The 18,019-nt window shown below is 40.0% G+C and overlaps 1 protein-coding gene across 1 annotated transcript in view; it reads left to right on the top strand.

Annotated features, from left to right (window-relative positions):
- FKBP4 (FKBP prolyl isomerase 4) overlaps positions 1–16,923 on the top strand; it is an 18,423-nt gene extending 1,500 nt beyond the window's left edge. Inside the window, exons 2-10 of the mRNA XM_027722115.2 lie at positions 2,440–2,584; positions 3,921–4,063; positions 8,409–8,529; positions 9,140–9,296; positions 10,328–10,418; positions 10,766–10,849; positions 11,546–11,731; positions 12,250–12,489; positions 16,006–16,923. Coding sequence (XP_027577916.1) covers positions 2,440–2,584; positions 3,921–4,063; positions 8,409–8,529; positions 9,140–9,296; positions 10,328–10,418; positions 10,766–10,849; positions 11,546–11,731; positions 12,250–12,489; positions 16,006–16,104 — 1,266 coding nt within the window. The 3' untranslated portion in view covers positions 16,105–16,923. The remainder of the gene's footprint in view (positions 1–2,439; positions 2,585–3,920; positions 4,064–8,408; positions 8,530–9,139; positions 9,297–10,327; positions 10,419–10,765; positions 10,850–11,545; positions 11,732–12,249; positions 12,490–16,005) is intronic.
- The last annotated feature ends 1,096 nt before the right edge of the window (positions 16,924–18,019 follow it).

Raw genomic sequence — 18,019 nt, forward strand, 5'->3', positions numbered from 1 at the left:
AGAGTTCTCGTCTGCACGGTTGCCCAGAAGGTGCCGGTGGGTCTCCCACAGCTCCGGTCCCTTGAGCACGGTGGAAGGCAGTGATCGTCTGCCTAATCCATGCAGTACCTACTTTAGATGATGAAGCAGCAGGTGTTTGGGGGGCGTCTTTGGTTTTTGCCTTTTTTTTTTTTTACTTCAAATTTTTTTAAGGAGGGGAGTAAAAAATACTAGCAAAATAACTGAGGTGGTGAAAACCACAGAGAAGGTGAGATGGTGAATTGATAAGCAAAATACTGTAGAGGTCGTGAACTCCAGCCTTCATGGATTTTATTTTGCTAGTAATTTTTGGAGTGCCGAATGCTCCCATTGAAACTAGGGGTCTAGCTCTGAACAAACCTACACCAATTTTGTACTGCTATCATTGCACTGATTGCAGGAGTGTGCTTATTTGTTCATTAGCTTTGTATCAGAATACTATCCACAGGTTTTTACCCGATACTGCTGAATGTGCTTGCACTATTTCTAGTGTAAGTATTTAGTTTAGAAATAAACTATTTGAAATCCACAATATGAACTGGAAAATCCTGTTTCTCCATATGAAAGGGAAATGTAAACCTTACCGAAAATAGGGTTACCATATTGAGTCTATGAAAAAAGTGAAACTTGAGTCTCCTCAAAATGCAATAATTGTAAAAGAATAATACTGTATAAATAATGAAAAAGAGGTATTCACTACTATGGGGTACCGTGGTATGACACTGCAAGAATATGGTATTGGGAAAAGCTTAGTAAATTTGCGTTAAATGTAGTTACTTTTTCAAAAGCCTTTCAGACTGGCTCCCTTAAAATAAGTAGTTTGGATCCACTTTGTATATATATATAAGCATTACATAGATTAGGTTGATTACCAGATTCATAGGGTTTTTTTCATAGGTCTCTGCTTATCTCTCTGAGTGGTTTCTTGAACTGTCGACTTCCTTGGAAGAGATACCAACAGATTAGTTTTGTCATGCTAATAGCTGCTGTAGCATGATGCAGTGCAGAGTAAAGGGATGGTGTGCTGTGTGAGGTCAGGCATCCTTTTTCACACTGAGCATTCTCACCTTAGGAAACAGCAGGTAGTATTTTTTTTTTCTGGATTTTCTTCATTTGTGGATTTTTTTCTTTGTTTTATGAATCCAGTGAGGTGCTTTCAGCTTGTTAAGAGTCTGACAGAAACTGCCGACATTGCCTTGGCTTTGGATGGAGAGTACTGGCATTTCAGTTGTATAGTTGCAGGGATGGTGGGAGGCAAAGTAGGAGTTTGACAGTGGTGGGTTGTAAGAAGTTAAAATTTGTGAAGGAGACTCCCATGGGTCTGCTTCCTTCAATGAAAAATGTAATTGGTGTAGAAATATGACACTTGTATAGCTTTTCTTTAAAGAAGAGATGCCAATCCATACTTTTGAGTAAGTGGCCTTGAATAAATGTTTATCTTGTATGAACAGTATGTTTTCCAGGTCTCCACGATCCAAGCAAATAGGGTCCTCCATTTTTGCCTAGCTGAAGGAATGCACAACTTTGACTCAGAGCTAGATGGTTTCAATTGGTATTGGAGAAAATTGAAATCTGAACTTCAGGAATCCTGTTATGGGCAAGGCTTCGCTTCCTTGCCTATGAGATATGTCATTACTATTCTCTATTTTTGTGTGAATTTCAAATGAACATCAGAGAGGTTGGCCAATCTTGCTTTTTGGATAGTGTAAATGTAGTTGATACTGGTCCTGCTAGGCGTGCTGGGGAACCTCTTGAGAAGAAGATCAGATCCTTGCCAGCTGTATGTGAGATGTGCTGGCAATCCATGTCAGATTTGCAGGGAGACAAAATTAATGCAATATAATAATTTTTAAGTACTACTCTGTAAGCTGATAAAACTAACCTGCTATGTGGTGAGATTCTGTTAACCTTTGTTAAACTGCCTGGTTTAACTCAAGTAATCTGAGATTACATGTTAGTATAGATTTTGTATGGAAACAGCCACCTTGTTTTCTTGTGTAAATGCTCTGCCTAGAACACTGAAGTGGGGTGTTATGATAGAAAGGTGGTGAGGCAAATACTTGAATCAAGCAAAAACCCCCTGCCTAATACTTTACCAGTTTGAGTTTCAAGAACATTTAAAATCTAATTGAGCAAAGGTAAGTGACATGGCTAACTATAGATGCAGAGATCTGTAAGCTGGTGCCAACTGTTGCCAATTAAGTTCTCGTATCACAGCACAGCCATCTTGAGGTTCTGCATTTGCAGCACTGCTAATCTGCAGACAGAATAATCAATCCATTTCCAGATAACTGAAATAAACCTCCAAATCCTTTATCTACTGAAGACGATAATGCATGCATCTAGGTAAATGGACTTAATGTCCAATAGGCAGACTTAGTTTCCATGATCTTAATGCTGTTTTCTTAATGTTTTTCTCAGGTTGTTAAGAGAGAAGGCAGTGGGACAGAATCTCCAATGATAGGTGATAAAGTGACTGTCCATTACACAGGATGGCTTCTTGATGGCACAAAATTTGACTCCAGTCTGGACAGGAGAGACAAGTTTTCATTTGACTTGGGGAAAGGTAATACCTTGTGTTTGGTATTGATCACTTTTGCTAATAATTGAGGTAGGATTTCATGGCATGTGAGCCTCCTTTACCTTTTGAAGTTACTACTTAATCTTGTTTTCAGGTTTTGTTCTCTCAGAATGGCCCAGTCAGAATGTCTTTGAGATTTTTCTGAATGAGAAAACTGTGTAGCCCCTTGAGGCCTGATGAAGGATTCACAGGCCTCAGACAAAGCACCCCAGGGGGGCAAATCTGCCCTGAAGTGTAGTGACAAAGGGTAGTTAAATATGCCAGAGTATGCATTTTGTTGGTTGTTTTTTTGTTGATTTTTTTGGTTTGGCAGACTCCAGTCCAAGGGTATTTAATTGTGACCAGATACTGGGACAGGGTGCACAGAAGCAGCTGTCAGCTGCTGCATGATGAAATATACTCCCTTTTCCACAAAATTCCCAAATTAACCCAAATATGAGTCTTTGAGCAGTGCAACTCTTCATTATCAAAATCCTTTATTTTTGAATGCAAAAATCCAAGCATCCTTGTTCCAGCAAATCTTATTCCTCCATATTACATTTTCCCTGCTGCTTTTAAATAAATGGATACTATCTCTTTTCTTAAAAAAGAGATTAATTCATTGTACTGAAATTTGAGATATTAAGTGTACCTATTAATACAGGATTAACAGCCTGCTTGATCGAGTTGAAAGGAGCAGCAAGTAGGAGAGCTTGAAAAAGAGGATTTTGTTACAACTTCTGTTCCTTTTTGGCTTCGGAAGGAATACTATTTCTATTTTCCTCCCCCTTTTTGTTACAAATGTTTGTAACTTTTAGTTACCGCTAGTGCTGCTCTTTGCCAACTGATAAAGTACAGAGAGAAAAGGCTGTTGGTTTGGATTGTTTTCAAAACACGAGCAGGCAATCTCTCACCCCTGAGACCTTCCTCTCTGAAGAGTTTATTGTTACTTCCTCACACTTGAGACTGTGCCAAGCACTTCAGCCTGTGCCTGTGTTCAGATGACTTGTATTCTCTCTAAGGAAGGAAACACAGGGTCTCTGCCCCTGGCAGGGTTGGAACTAGATGACCTTTCAGGTCCCTTCCAATCCAACCCGTTTTATGATTCTATGAAAAGAGTTGCTACACCTGGAATGAAGAAAGATAGCGAAATTTGGGTCCCAGGAAACTTTAGAATTTGATTAGGCTTAAAACTGATGTAGGTAGATGAGAGTGAGCACAAGTCCTTCAGTGTTTCTGCTGTCTTAGGTTCTGTACACTAAAAGTGATGATCCTGAGTTTCAGCTGATCGTGCTTTTCTTGTATGCCTTGCAATCATGTGATTGACATTTGACTTGTATAGGTGAGGTGATCAAAGCATGGGACATTGCTGTGGCGACTATGAAGATTGGTGAAATCTGCCGGATTACATGTAAACCAGAATATGCCTATGGCTCAGCTGGGAGCCCCCCAAAGATACCTCCCAATGCTACACTGATTTTTGAGGTAAGTGAGAGACGGTCATTAAAACCGTACACTTGAAAAACAAGCAAAAGTCATATTTTACAGTAGAAAATGTGTGATGCAATATGCTTTCAAAACTGGGTTTTGAAAGGATTGTTAGGTTTTCTAAAGAAAACAATATGGTCGATTTTGGGTAGTGTGGGCAAAGTTTTAGTCTGGCTGCTACTGATCTGCAAGAGCTTCGGTTCCTTTTTTTTTGGCATTTTTAAAATACTTGAATGGTTTCCAATGTTCAGTTTTAATATTAGTTATGGAATGATTTGCAGTAGGAAAGAGCAGGCTGGGAGGGCGGATGGACTCTGAAGTAGTTGAGAAAATGAAATGGAGCCAGTTATTTCTCTTAACCTCACCAGGAGAGGAGAGAATTTGTCTCCTGCTGATCTTTAAGTCACTCCCCCAAACCTCTTCCCAAAAGAGTGTGGAAATAGCAGCTGTCTCTTGTGTGTTATTTCAACAGCAAGAATGGTTGCTCAGAATGCTGAGACTTGTGTTTGATTTTTTCCATGGAGAATGATACTAAAGCTGTTTCTGAAGCATGCTCTGACAGTCTCAACAGAGAGGATATATTTTTCCTACTGTTGAAACAGTTCAATTTTCCAACAATTACTTTAAAATAAATTCTACCTGAAAGAAGGCAGATTCTTTTTAAGTGGGATTTTTAAAATTACTTTACTCTAAAATACTTAATCAATTGAATGGACTCCTGTGTTGGGGGCATACAGAAAGTTTTAAAACTCGATGATTGCTCAAAGATTGAATGTTTTATCTAATATCTGAGAAAGGTAAAAATAGCTCATGGAGTATTTAGATTTTATTGGAAACAATTAGCATCTGTTAAGAAGGGTAAATTATGCATAGAATCATAGAATTATTTAGGCTGGAAAAGACCTTTAAGACCATCTAGTCCAGTTTAAACCTAAAACTGCCAAGTCCATCACTAAACCATGTCCCCAAGTACCACATCTACACCTAAATACCTTCAAGGAAGGTGTCTCAACCACTTCCCTGGGCAGCCTGTTCTAATGCAAATATCCAATCCAAACCTCCCCTGATGCACCTTGAGGCCATTTCCTCTTGTCCTGGGACTTGTTACTTGGGAGAAGAGTCTGACCCCACCTCACTACAACCTCCTTTCAGGTGGTTGGAGAGTGCTAGAAGGTACCCCTTGAGCCTCCTTTTCTCCAGGCTGAACCCACCTGCAGTTCCTCAGCTGTTCCTTATAGAACTTACTCTCTAGACCCTTCACCAGCTTCGTTGCCCTTCTCTGGACATGCTCCAGCACCTCAATGTCTTTCTTGCAATGGGGGGCCCAAAACTGGACACAGGATTTGAAGTGTGGCCTCAGCAATGCCCAGTACAGGTGGACGATCACTGCCCTGGTCCTGCTGGCCACACTGTTTCTGATACAAGCCAGGATGCCATTGACCTTCACATAGTTGGATATTGTATTTGTATTGCATTTGGACAGTCTATTGGCATTTCTTTTTTTTTTTCCCATGGACTAGTGAGTAATAGGATTAAAGACGTATTTTGTGCAGAAGGATTAAAAAAATAGTGCTAGTATAGGTACTGTCACTAAGGATGACAACTTACTCATTTTAAGTACATCAAAATTAATGCCATTATTTCTGTAGTTGGCTGTTGAAAAATAGTATCTTGTAAAGCTATTGGTAAACAGTATTTTCTTATGTATAAATCTTAAGTTTCTCATGGCTTACTTATTGGATCAAACTACAGGTTGGAGTGCTGTGTGCTTCACATGTATGCTAGTGATACTAAGTGTAATCAGGACAGGATATAAGGGGGAGAGAAAAAACACTGAGCTGATGATTCAAATACAAGCTAAAAGCTCAAGACCTTGTACCTTTGCAGCACAATGGAGCATTCTTAAAGGCTTAGGACGAGTACACAGGATGTGCATGGACAGTACAAAGCAGAGAAGCTTTCACTGCCCTGCAATGAGATAATACCCAGTGTTTTGATAAATAAAAGTATGAATCAAAGCAAGACAGGATTTGGTCCATGAGACTATTACTGAGTCTATCTGAAGTAGTCATCCAGGTTATTCACTTCCCACTGGGTTTTTCTTAATGATGCCAGTCTGACCTCTCCATCATTTTCTGGGTAAGCAGTGTTTCATTCATGATCCTTAATATCCCCTAATGCCTTCCTAAGCAGTAATGTTAAAGGAATAAAGGGAGAAAGAAAGAAAAGCACTGAAGCTGCCTATGATGGTTTTGTGCTTCCCTAATAAAACAGCCTGGAGCTGACTGGCTGCAACAAATATGTAGTGCTGTGTGTGTCCTGATCGGGGGTGTGGCTTGGAACTTAGATCTAGAAAGTTTTTCTAAGTGTTATTAGGTAAAAGTAATTTCTGACTAGTATGACTCTCAGGCACTTAGTCTTTTAAGTTTCCACTTTTTTAGTTTTGCTTCTATGTTTCCTTTTTATTATTTGAAACAATGTCAGCATGGGTCCTTTGTAATTGCTTAACACCATACCAAAATTTTGTACAAGTTGCCTTAAAAAGCACCCTCTAAAACTTAAATGAAAAGATTTTGTGTGTCATCTCATCAGCATTTCTTTATGACCTGAAATAATGGACATCCTATGATTTGGGTTTTTTTTTGATCTGGTGGTGGTTTGTTGTTTTGGTTTTGTTTTTTTTTTTTTATTTCCTCATGATTGTTTTTGCAGAACAGTATAAATAGGTAGATTATTCCATAGAATACTGGTGTTCAGTTTTGGGAGAAACAAAAGGGACACATATACCTGTATGGCCATCAGTAGAATGTTCAGGAATGACTTAACATTTTTCAGACAGACTGAAGAGAAAGACCAGAATATTATTCATTACTAGGTGTCCATCAAATAAAAAGTGGAAGTACTCTTTGTGTTGGTGGATATTCAATTCCTTTTACATTCCAGGTATCTTAAGTCCGGTGTGAGGAACCTTCACAGCATTAGCCCTGAACTTTTTTTTTTTTTTTAAATGAGGTAGTCTAAACAATTCTGATTATAATGGCTTGCTCTTTTGTGCTGTTTTTACTATTGTTTTACTCAAACATGGAATACAAAATATCTTTTAATTCATTTCATAGCAACAACAAATATGTTTTGTAACTAGACTATTTTTCCATCTCATCATGGCACTCCCACATGAAACTATGATTTACATTAGAGACTTGGGAGGGCATGTGAAGATTCAGACTGGATAGCTATTTCCTACATTAACACTAGCTCTTAAAAATTCTAAACAATTTATTGCAGCAGGGAGTTTAGATTAAAGGTGGGTCAGATTATGGTTTTTTGTTTTATCCTTCTTCTGGAAGTATTTTTTTTTCTGAAATGATCCCACAATACAAAATGGTACAAGACTAGAAGGGAAAATGTAACAAGTAAAAAGATAACTCTGGCTCTGTTCAGGCGTGCAAGGGAGAATGCACAGAAGTTTTGAAACTACTGTCCTGTGGCACAAGAGTAGGAGGATGAAGAAATGGGTAGGGAATGGCTGAAGTTGGAAAATATATTCTTGAATTTGTTTTAATGTTTCAGAACAAGCATTTGGAATCAGTTAAAGCTCCATTCCAAGCACTTTAAAGTTGATCTCAATTTGACCATTGATGACATTAAGGGTATATTCATGAATTAAGGATAAGAATTACATCTTCGTTTTATTGTCCTGCTCCTTTTGTCCTTGCCTTACTTAAAAACCTTGGCCCATGGATGCAGTGACACTACTGGTGGTTCTACTTGACTGTAGAGTAAGAAGGTGGAACGGCTGATCAGTGTGGTAGCACTGCAGAGTGGCAAGTGAGAGTAAATTCCTCCTGCCTTAATGTGTTCAAAAGGTATTTTCCCTCATATTAGAAAAAAATCAAACCTCAACCAAAACCAACTATCCATAGTTTTGCTTACAGACATTGGCAAAAATAGTATTAAAGAAGCCAATAGAATCTTTTTTTTTAAAGTAAACTCTAAGCATTGTGGCTCATATAAGCTTTATTCAGAAGCCAGGTTTACAGTCCTTTAATTTAAAGGATCTAATTTTTAGTATTGGGAGACCAAGATTGGTGGAGAAAAAATAGCTGAAAAGGCCTGAATATAACCTGAAAGTTGAAATTCTTCAATAGGTTTCCATCTAGGATCTACTGGTTTCCATCCAATATCATCTTCAGAGCCTTGGCTATCCCATATCTTACAGGACATTAACTAAGATAGTGACTTCCTGCATAGCTGTAGTTTCAAAGATCACTGTAGAACAAATTCTGTGGGTTACTGTATTGGTGTAGTGAGAATAAATGCAAGATGTTTCTTCCCTCCACAGATAGAACTTTTTGAGTTCAAGGGGGAGGACCTCACTGATGAAGAAGATGGTGGCATCATCCGGAGGATCCGTAAAAAAGGGGAGGGCTACTCCAAGCCCAATGAGGATGCACTCGTAGAGAGTAAGTTTGTTGTTACACAAATAGTAAATGGGTTTACCATGTGGGATGGCAAAACCTGTTTCACAATCTACAACTCCTTGCCCTGAGAGAGAGGAATACATGGCTTTTCTTTCTTTTATCAAGTAACTTAACAACCTAGAGTAAGATTTCATTCTCTTATTTCTAGCAAGGTTTACATTTTCCAGCAGCAACTGTGTTCTTCCAGTGATACTGAATCTGTTAAAGTGCTTATCTGATCACAGAAGATTGATGAGTCTACTAAAGTATTTCCATTTGCTGAGGAACAAGAGGGGGATCATTCTGGGACCTGTTGTTGGAGTGGAAAAAACAAACAGATGAACAGAAAAAAGGGATTATTAAATTTAACAGCAGAAGTTCTGTTTCCTGCCAGTAGCCACCATGCATAGATAGCTGTTAAAAATCACTGTTTAGAAGGAGGCTTTGGCACTTTGTATGTTCTGCCTGCCTATATAGAACTCCCAGTGTACTCCTGTGCTACCTCTCCCATTACCATATATATATATACACATATATATATGTGTGTGCGTATATATATGTATATGTATATATTCTGATTTCAATCTGTGTTGTTCTATTTTTTTGTTACTAGTCCAGTTTGAAGGCCGATACGGAGATCGTGTTTTTGACAAGCGGGAATTGCGGTTTGAGATTGGGGAAGGTGAAAACTTTGATCTTCCTCACGGTCTGGAGAAAGCAATTCAAAAAATGGAGAAATCGGAGGAATCCGTGTTCTATCTTAAACCCAGGTACACTTTCCCTGATCTTTTGATACTTGAAGGGCCTATACTAAGAATCTGGCAAGAATTAAGTGCTTTGTTATAACACTTTTCAGTTTTTTCAGTGCTGTGGTAAAAACTGGTGTATGAGAAGTATCAAGCTAAGATTGCTTTGCCACTTCATAATGAAGTAGTAGCACTACAAAAGAAATAAGATTTACTTAAATCTCTATAGTGTTGATCTCTGTGAATATTTAAAAAAATATTGTTGCTCTATAACTTAGATTTTTGCGGTCCCTCTTTGTTAGTACTTACTGTATAACAGTGCATATATAGTCCTAGACATAAGCAGAATTTTCTCATTACAGTGAGAACACATCTGAAATGGATTTGCACAGATTGTTTTCATCAAATGTTAATTTTAATTTCAGTATTTATTAAGTTTTTTAAACTTGAACTGAACCTGATAAGAGCAGAAAAGCAAAGCAATCTTATCTTGAGGGTTTTCTGCTAATATGCAGCTTCTTACTGGAGTTGCTTCACAGAACCTTTCTGTAGGCATTCCCTGTTTATCAGTTCATTAGCAGTGTGTTAAGTGTACATCTGTTCACTTAATCTTAGTATTCATTGTCTTTGCTTTTCTAAGAATAGTACTAAAATACAGGTGCTCTGAAGGAAACGCTCAGTTTCAGACCGTGAATATAAAGCAAAATGCATATAACTTGAAAGCTGGTTGTTTTGTTTGGGTTTTTTCTTTATTGGAGAGATAACTTGCTTTTCCTTCACCTAAGCTAAAAAAAAAAAAAACATAATAGGAACTGGTAAGAGCTAAATGAAATCAATGCTAGGTTTCTCTTGCTTTCTTCTACCTTGTGCTTGCTAATTTTAGAATCGTACCTAGAATTCTTGAAGTCTTTGTCTTGTAATAATGATGTGTGGGCATCCCAGATTTGCATGGAGTTTTGTCTTCATCTTCCTATGTAGAAAATACAGCTGGATGGACAGTTCTGAACTGTTGTCTTTGTTTGTTTCTCCCTCCCCACCCCACACCCATCTTATAGCTACGGCTTTGGAAGCACTGGGAATGAGAAATTTCAGATCCCTCCAGATGCAGAGCTGCAGTATGAAGTGAAACTCAAAAGCTTTGAAAAGGTAGGAACAAGAGATGAAACCCCAAAGAGATCCTGGATGTGGAGGGAGGAGTGCGAGTGCAGCTTAAACAAGGACAGTGGAATCCTTGAATGGTGATCTGAAATAAGGAGGCTACTGTTGCCAGAGACGATGACACACTGGAGCTCTTGGCTGAAATGGCCCTTATTCTTATTGGTTCCCTGTCCGTCGCCGTCTCTCGCGCTCTAGGCTGGTTTCCAGCAGCAGTGCAAAGCTCTGCAAAGCCAAACCTATCTCTATCTCACTATGGGAAGCAACATAGCCACTTGATTTCCTTAGAAGTTGTATTGTTGTACTGAAGTTGACTTGAACTATTCCTTTTGGGGTAGGCTAAGGAGTCTTGGGAAATGAACACAGATGAGAAGTTGGAACAAAGCTCCATTGTGAAGGAGAGAGGCACTCAGTACTTCAAGGTGAGTTACAGTCCCCAAGTAATAATAGCATTTCTTAGTCCATGTCGTGAATTGATAATGATGATTACAGCTTCTGTCATTTCTGAGTGGTGTTCATGGTATTCTGTGAGATTTTACAGTGAGAACTGGAGGGGAAGTTGTCTGAAAAAAAGAAACTCAGTTGGATTATCCAAAGAACTGACTCTGCAGGGAGTTCTCTGTTAAAGCTGTTTGCTGTACCTACAGATAACTTTGGGGCATACATGGAATCGTAGCAAGGTTACAGTATTTAAGTTTCTGCTGTGGGATAGTGCTGTGAATGAACAACATTCATTTGGGTAGATATTTGTGAAGAAGCTGTTTCAAGCAACTTAACCAGCTAAAGAAAGAGTTTCCCATTATCTTCATAACACATTCTAAAAATGCCCCATTTTCCTTTTTCTTTGTATCAAAAGTTGAATATAAGGTGGGAGTTCCGAGTGAAGTATCAATGCTGGCATATATCCCTAGTTTTAGTGGGGAACCAGTAGGTATTCCTAAGGATATTCTGATCCTATGCAGGAGTGGGTTTCGGAAGTAGTATGTTTTTGATGATAGAAGTTATTTTCTGATCAAATTTTTTTTTCAGATCTATTGCTCAAGGTAAGCAGAAGGGGCAAGAGGGATATAAAAGTTACTGTGATGAGCTGTGTGATAATTGAACTGCCTTGTTTACAGGAGGGAAAATACAAGCGGGCAGCATTACAGTATAAAAAGATTGTGTCGTGGCTGGAGCATGAAGCAGGACTCTCTGATGAGGAGGAATCAAAAGCCAAAAGCTTGAGGCTTGCTGCCCACCTTAATCTAGCTATGTGCCATCTCAAGCTAAAGGAATACTCACAGGCTTTGGAAAACTGCAACAAGGTAGTAGCGATTTATTTATTCTTAAACTGTCAGACTGCTTGTGCAGTTTATCTTCTGCTTTAGAAATCTGACAAACAACAGGCCATGTGGTGTTGGGCTTTTCTTATCAGCTGGCATTTGGATAGTACTGAATACACTAAAAATACCTAACAGATTTTCAATTACTTTTTTAATTACTGTCCACATCTTTTTCTAACTCACTGCTACATGGAGAATATTCAAGTGTTTAGAAATTAGAAACACTTGGTGAAGGTAGTCATGTTGGCATACATCTTTCAAAGAGCTGAATTAGAGCCAGGACTAAGTCTTAGACTTGCTGGTTCTCTGTCAAATAGCCTACTATATTCATTCCTCTTTGTACTAACTTCTACTGTATTCTACTTACATTACTAGTAAGCCCTGACAAGACTCGTGAGTCTGTATCAGAAGATCCAGTTCCTAGCAGTCTCTGGTGTTCTGAGGTTTTATAAAAGAAAAATCGCTCTTGTGTCTGGTTTGGTTTTGTTTTTTTAATGCAGGCACTGGAATTGGATAGCAACAATGAAAAAGGCCTCTTCCGGCGTGGAGAAGCGCATTTGGCTGTCAATGACTTTGAGTTGGCCCGAGGAGATTTCCAGAAAGTGATACAACTTTATCCAAGTAACAAAGCTGCCAAAGTGCAACTGGTAACTTGTCAGCAAAAAATACGGGAGCAGCATGAGAAGGAGAAAAAGATGTACGCCAACATGTTCCAAAGGCTTGCAGACAAAGACTTAAAGGTAAGTAACACTGCTCCAGAAGACTACAAGAGGTGGTGTCGTGTTAGACAAGGAACAGTAGTTTAGGTATTCAGCTTACTTCTTAGAACAGATAATTATAGCAGGAGAATACTCAAGTAGACTCATTTGGGAAGCAGAGGTTGAACTCAAAATAGCCAACAGTCAAAATTATGAGGCCATCTTGTTTGAACAAGAAGCTAGCAGTACCAAGCACTGCACAGAATGCTTTTACTTATTTCAACTGAATTTGCGACAGACCAGTATTAATCAGAAAGCAATTGAAGTGATGAGATACAAACATGATAATGTTCCAGTTAAAAAAGCACCTTTTCTCCTTGAACCAATTGTTCTAAAGAACAGGCTGTTCTGGTGCCTGGGTGGCCTATCTAGTGAGACCTCATGTCTGCCATACAGATGGTGCTGAGCACCATCTTGCTTCTCACGGAGACATTAAGAAGTGGTTGATGGTCTCCATTTCAAATGTCATGGATTGATTATTCTACGAATGGATGGTTTTCATAATAAGCATTCACTAGAATTTCAGTAAATACTAGTTCAGTTAATAATGGCAGTATGTGGATACAGGGTTATAACACGATTGTATCAGCTAGTAAGAAACATTCCAAGTTGCTAGTGAAAATCACATATCCTAAGACAATGTTGTTTCTTTTCCTTAGATCTGATGGTGCGGAAGGACTAGGTAGACCTGTAACTTCTAAGATAAATCTGGGATTTACATCATATTCAAATTGCCTCAGTAACATTGGGGAGTGCAGAAGCTTGCATCTTGTGAGGTTATTTTCTCAGATCTTTGTGTCTACCTTTCCAGAATACGCATGGAGAATATAAAAAATTGTTAGATGTTGGTATGTTAATTACCTGTGGTTAACTGTGTCACTGAGTCTTTCCAGAGGCCTGGTGTCCTCAGATGAGTGTATCCTGACAGTTAAGTCATCTCAGACTGTCAGCTGACAATTTCCTACATGAAACACTTCACAACCATCTCTTTTTTTTTTTTTTTTCTGGCTAAGGCAGCGTGGTGTCAACAGTCCTTGCTTATTGGAACTTGGAAGGAACTATTTTGTATTTCTAGATATAGTGGTGTAAAGCCACACAGTATCTTAGTTTTCGTAGGCTTTAATGAAAAAATCTCAGGAAGGTAAAGATACAGCAACTAAACTAGAATTATTTCACTGTTAGGCATCTTCACTTTTGAAATGGCAGGGTTTAATTGCCAGCTGTCAGACTCTGTTGTGAAGGTTCCTTTCAGCTAGCACAGCTGCTGGGAATCTTGCTTCCTCCTCTAGGTGTGGGACACAGCAAGATCTGCTGTTGAGAGAGGAAGAGTGGGTTGCTGAAGCAAGCGTAATACTCTTGGCAAAAGGCAGTCTCACAATCTTTGCGTTGCAGGCTGTTTGGGATACTGGAAAGACATAGCACTTAGTTCCAGTTTTCCTATCTGCTTGGGTTGAATCAGCCTAAAGCCATAAAATCCTTTATGTTGGAATCCTACTGACTGTAAATGAAAGATCTCAAACAACAACCTAACACTGCCAAGTCCACCACTAACCCACGTCCGTAAGAGTCACATCTACACCTAAATACCTCCAGGGATGGTGACTCAAGCATTGCCCTAGGCTTTCTGTGAAGGAATTTTTCCTGATATCCAATCTGAGCCATCCCTGGCACAATTTGGGGCCATTTCATCTTGTCCTGTCGCTCATAGCCTGGCTGACCTACACCTTGCTACACCCTCCTTTCAGGTAGTTGTAGAGAGCCTCCTTTTCTCCAGGCTATACACCTGCAGTTCCCTCAGCTGCTCCTCATCAGACTTGTGTTCCAGACACTTCCCCAGCTCTGTTGCCCTTCTGTGGACTTGCTTCAGCACCTGAATGTCTTTCTTGAAGTGAGGGGCCCAAAACTGGACACAGTACTTGAGGTGTGGCCTCAGCAGTGCCCAGTACAGGTGGACAATCACTGCTCAGGTCCTGCTGGCCACACTGTTTCTGATACGAGGCAGGATACCATTGGCCTGGTGAATTCTTCTCAACAAGTAAGTTGATCTTGGGAATGTGCATTGTTTTTTTGTCTCCAAGCCATCTGGCCTACCTTAAATGGATATGATTTTATATGAAATGGGATTGCTGGAACTGTAAACTGTAAAGGATGCTTACTCTCTAGGTCAGTCTTGAGGTCGTTTTCTTGCATGAAAAACTTGTTTTCCTGTTAATGCATTTATAATTTTGCTTTACTCTAGCTCCAGCAGTTTCTCCATTAGTGGTGGTAGTAGAACATCAGGGTTCTGAGGAAGTCGGTTTGTTTATCAGATATCTTCCATTTGCTAAGAGGGTAGCTTGGACCATAGTTCTGAGATTCCTGATACTGCATGTCTTACACTCTGTTGAATTCACCAGCCACTCTTGCATCAGTAGTTCCTTTCATGAATTCAAATAGTTCACATATGTAAAGTGTGGATTTTTAAAGGTCAGGATGTTTGTCACCTTATTTTAAGCCCAGGATTGCTAGCTAACAGGTTTTCTGAGGAGAGAAGACTTGGTTCTTGTGTGCTTTACAGAATCCTTCTAAGGATGAAAGGTTGACCTTTTATGCTTGGATGTTCTTTTAACTGGTTTTTTGTTGCAGCCAAGTTGATGTAACATTAAAGGATTGTGCCTCTTTTTCCCCTCCTATTCACCTCTCCCAGCATTGCATGCTTAAGACTTTGCTTGGTTTTGTCTGCCAACATCATAATAAAACAGATGGTTCAAGGTGCTAGGCTGGCAGGTGGAATAGCAGTTTCATTGCACTAGTTTTTGAGATAAAAAGACCAAGACATTTTTACCTCCCTTTACTGTGTTTGAAAATTATTGCAAGGCTAGGATGTGCTGGTTATGTCCTATTGAAAAGCCTAACCTTGGACCCCTGCCACATGGCTCTCTGCCTTCTACCTTTATGTGGACTGGAAGATGCAGCAAGGAGAGGGCTTTAGAGCAGCCACCTTGTCAGATCATATTTTCTTCCAACTAAGCTCTTACAGATGACATCCAAATCACTGTTGTTGAGTTGAAGTCACTCTTCATGAAACGAAGTTGTCCAACGAAGATCTTTACATGCTGAGCCCAAGTGTACCTCATACAGACTGGGGGGGTGGGGGTAGGCTAAAAATTAATCACATTGATATTGAAGCAGGACAAAAGCAGTTATGTGCAGAAGCTTTGTAAATGAATTTTAGTTAAGACTTTTCTAAGAAAGTGTTGTATGGCAAGCGTGTGCAGGCATTATGAATCATAACCACCTAATATCAATATTATATCTCAACCTCTTCTAAACAGCATCTGGTTTCTTAGTTGCATGAAAAATGAAAAAGAAACTTTTAATTTCTCTTGGCTGAAGCTCCTACTATATGAATTCAGTCTTGCAGGGGAGACTAGGTTTCCTAGTGATGAGAATCAAACAGTGTTTGTGCTAGCAGTTTTGTAATTATATTAATATATTTTCTTTGTTTCTCCCCTTTAGTCAGCTGCTACTCTTCAGACCAGCCACACTGAAGATGCAGAAATGAAAGATGAGCAGAATGGAGTTGAAGATAAATCAGAAGCTGAAGCAGAAGCATAAAAACAAACCCTATTCCATTAGTTTTGTAAATGAAAGAATTTCCAGTGAATTAGACCTTTATTTTTCTACCTGGTTGGATAGTGGCTTCGAGGGAGCAGAGGCTGAAGCCACCATGCCACAGTCAGTTACAGCTTTATGTGGCTGTTCAAGAAGCTGAATGGCAGCATAAATCCAGTTTAATCCTAGTGACTTTATTTATTCATTCAGCCTCTGTTACCGTTTGGGTTCTGTCTGGATTTACTCTGCTTGGTTGATTTGCATTTTCATAGAATCATAGAATGGCTTGAGTTGGGAGGGACCTCAAAGATCATCTAGTTCCAACTCCCCTGCCGAAGGCAGGGACACCTTCCACTAGACCAGATTGCTCAGAGCTCCATCCAGCCTGGCCTTGAACACTTCCAGGAATGGGTCATCCACAGTGTCTCTGGGCAACCTGTTCCAGTGCCTCACCACCCTCACAGTAAAGAATTTCTTCCTAATATCTAATCTAAACCTACCCTCTTTCAGTTTGAAGCCATTTTCCTTTGCGTTGTCGCTACTTGCCCTTGTAAATAGACTCTCTCCATGTCTCTTGTAGGTTCCCTTCAGGTACTGGAAGGCCACAGTTCGGTCATTCTGAAGCCTTCTCTTTTCCAAGCTGAACAATCCCAATTCTCTCAGCTTTTTCTCATAAGGAGAGGTGCTCCATCCCTCTAATTGATGGCCTCCTCTGGACTCATTCCAATGGGTTGATATCCTTCCTTTGCTGAGGACCCCAGAGGTGGATGCAGTGCTCTAGGTGGGGTCTCACCAGAGCACAGCAGAGGGGCAGAATCACCTCCCTCAACCTGCTGCCCACGCTGCTTTTGATGCAGCCCAGGATACAATTGGCTTTCTGGGCTGCCAGTGCACACTGCCAGGTCATATCCAGCTTCTCATCCACCAGCACTCCTAAGTCCTTCTCAGCAGGGCTGCTCTTGGATCTGTTCATGCCCAGCCTATATTGGTATCAGGGCTTGCTTCAGCCCATGTGCAGCAACTTGTACTTGGCCTTGTTAAACCTTGTGAGATTCCCATGGGCCCACTTTGCGAGCTTGTCCAGGTCCTTCTGGATGGCATCCCATCCTTCAGGTGTGTCAAGTGCATCATTCAGCTTAGTGTCATCTGCAGATTTGCTGAGGGTGTACTCAAACCCTTCATCTATGTCATTTATGAAGATATTAAATAACACTGGTCCCAATATGGACCCCTAAGAGACACAACTTGTCACTGATGTCCATCGGGACTCTGAGCCATTGACCACTACCCTCTGGATGTGACCATCCAACCAATTTCTTATCCATCTAACAGTCCCACCCATTGAATCCATCTCTCCAATTTAGAGAGAAGGATAATGTGATGGACTCTGTTAAAGGCTTTACAGAAGTCCAGATAAATCCCATCTGTAGCCCTTCCTTTGTCCACTGATGTAGTCACTCCATCACAGAAGGCCACTAGGTTTATCAGGCAGGACTGGTCCTCGGTGAAGCTGTGCTGGCTGTCTTGAATCACCCCCGTTTTCCATGTGCCTTAGCATAGCATCTAGGAGGATCTGTTTCATGATCTTCCCAGGCACAGAGCTGAGGCTGACAGGTCGATAGTTCCCATTTTGTCATTGGTGTTTGTTTCTTTCTGGTTCCAGCTTACTTGAATCCCAGGTTCTGCTTTCTACATTTATTTCCTTCTCTCGAGTAATCAGCTTTTTCCAGGAGTCCTCACATGAGACTTCAGAACAAATTGGCACTCCCAGTTCCGCCCTAGGGTTGCCCCCTTTCCCCATGTTCAGTAGGGAGTCCCTTCTATTAAATATTGTAACCTTTCTTGTATGCCTCCTCTTTGCAAATTGCTGAAGGTGAAGACTGAAGTCACAGCTTAAGTAATAAAGCTCCAATTAAAC

This window comes from Pipra filicauda, unplaced genomic scaffold (genome assembly GCF_003945595.2).
Source record: "Pipra filicauda isolate LSUMZ 115617 unplaced genomic scaffold, ASM394559v2 scaffold234_size1211729_pilon, whole genome shotgun sequence".
Taxonomy (NCBI): domain Eukaryota; kingdom Metazoa; phylum Chordata; class Aves; order Passeriformes; family Pipridae; genus Pipra; species Pipra filicauda.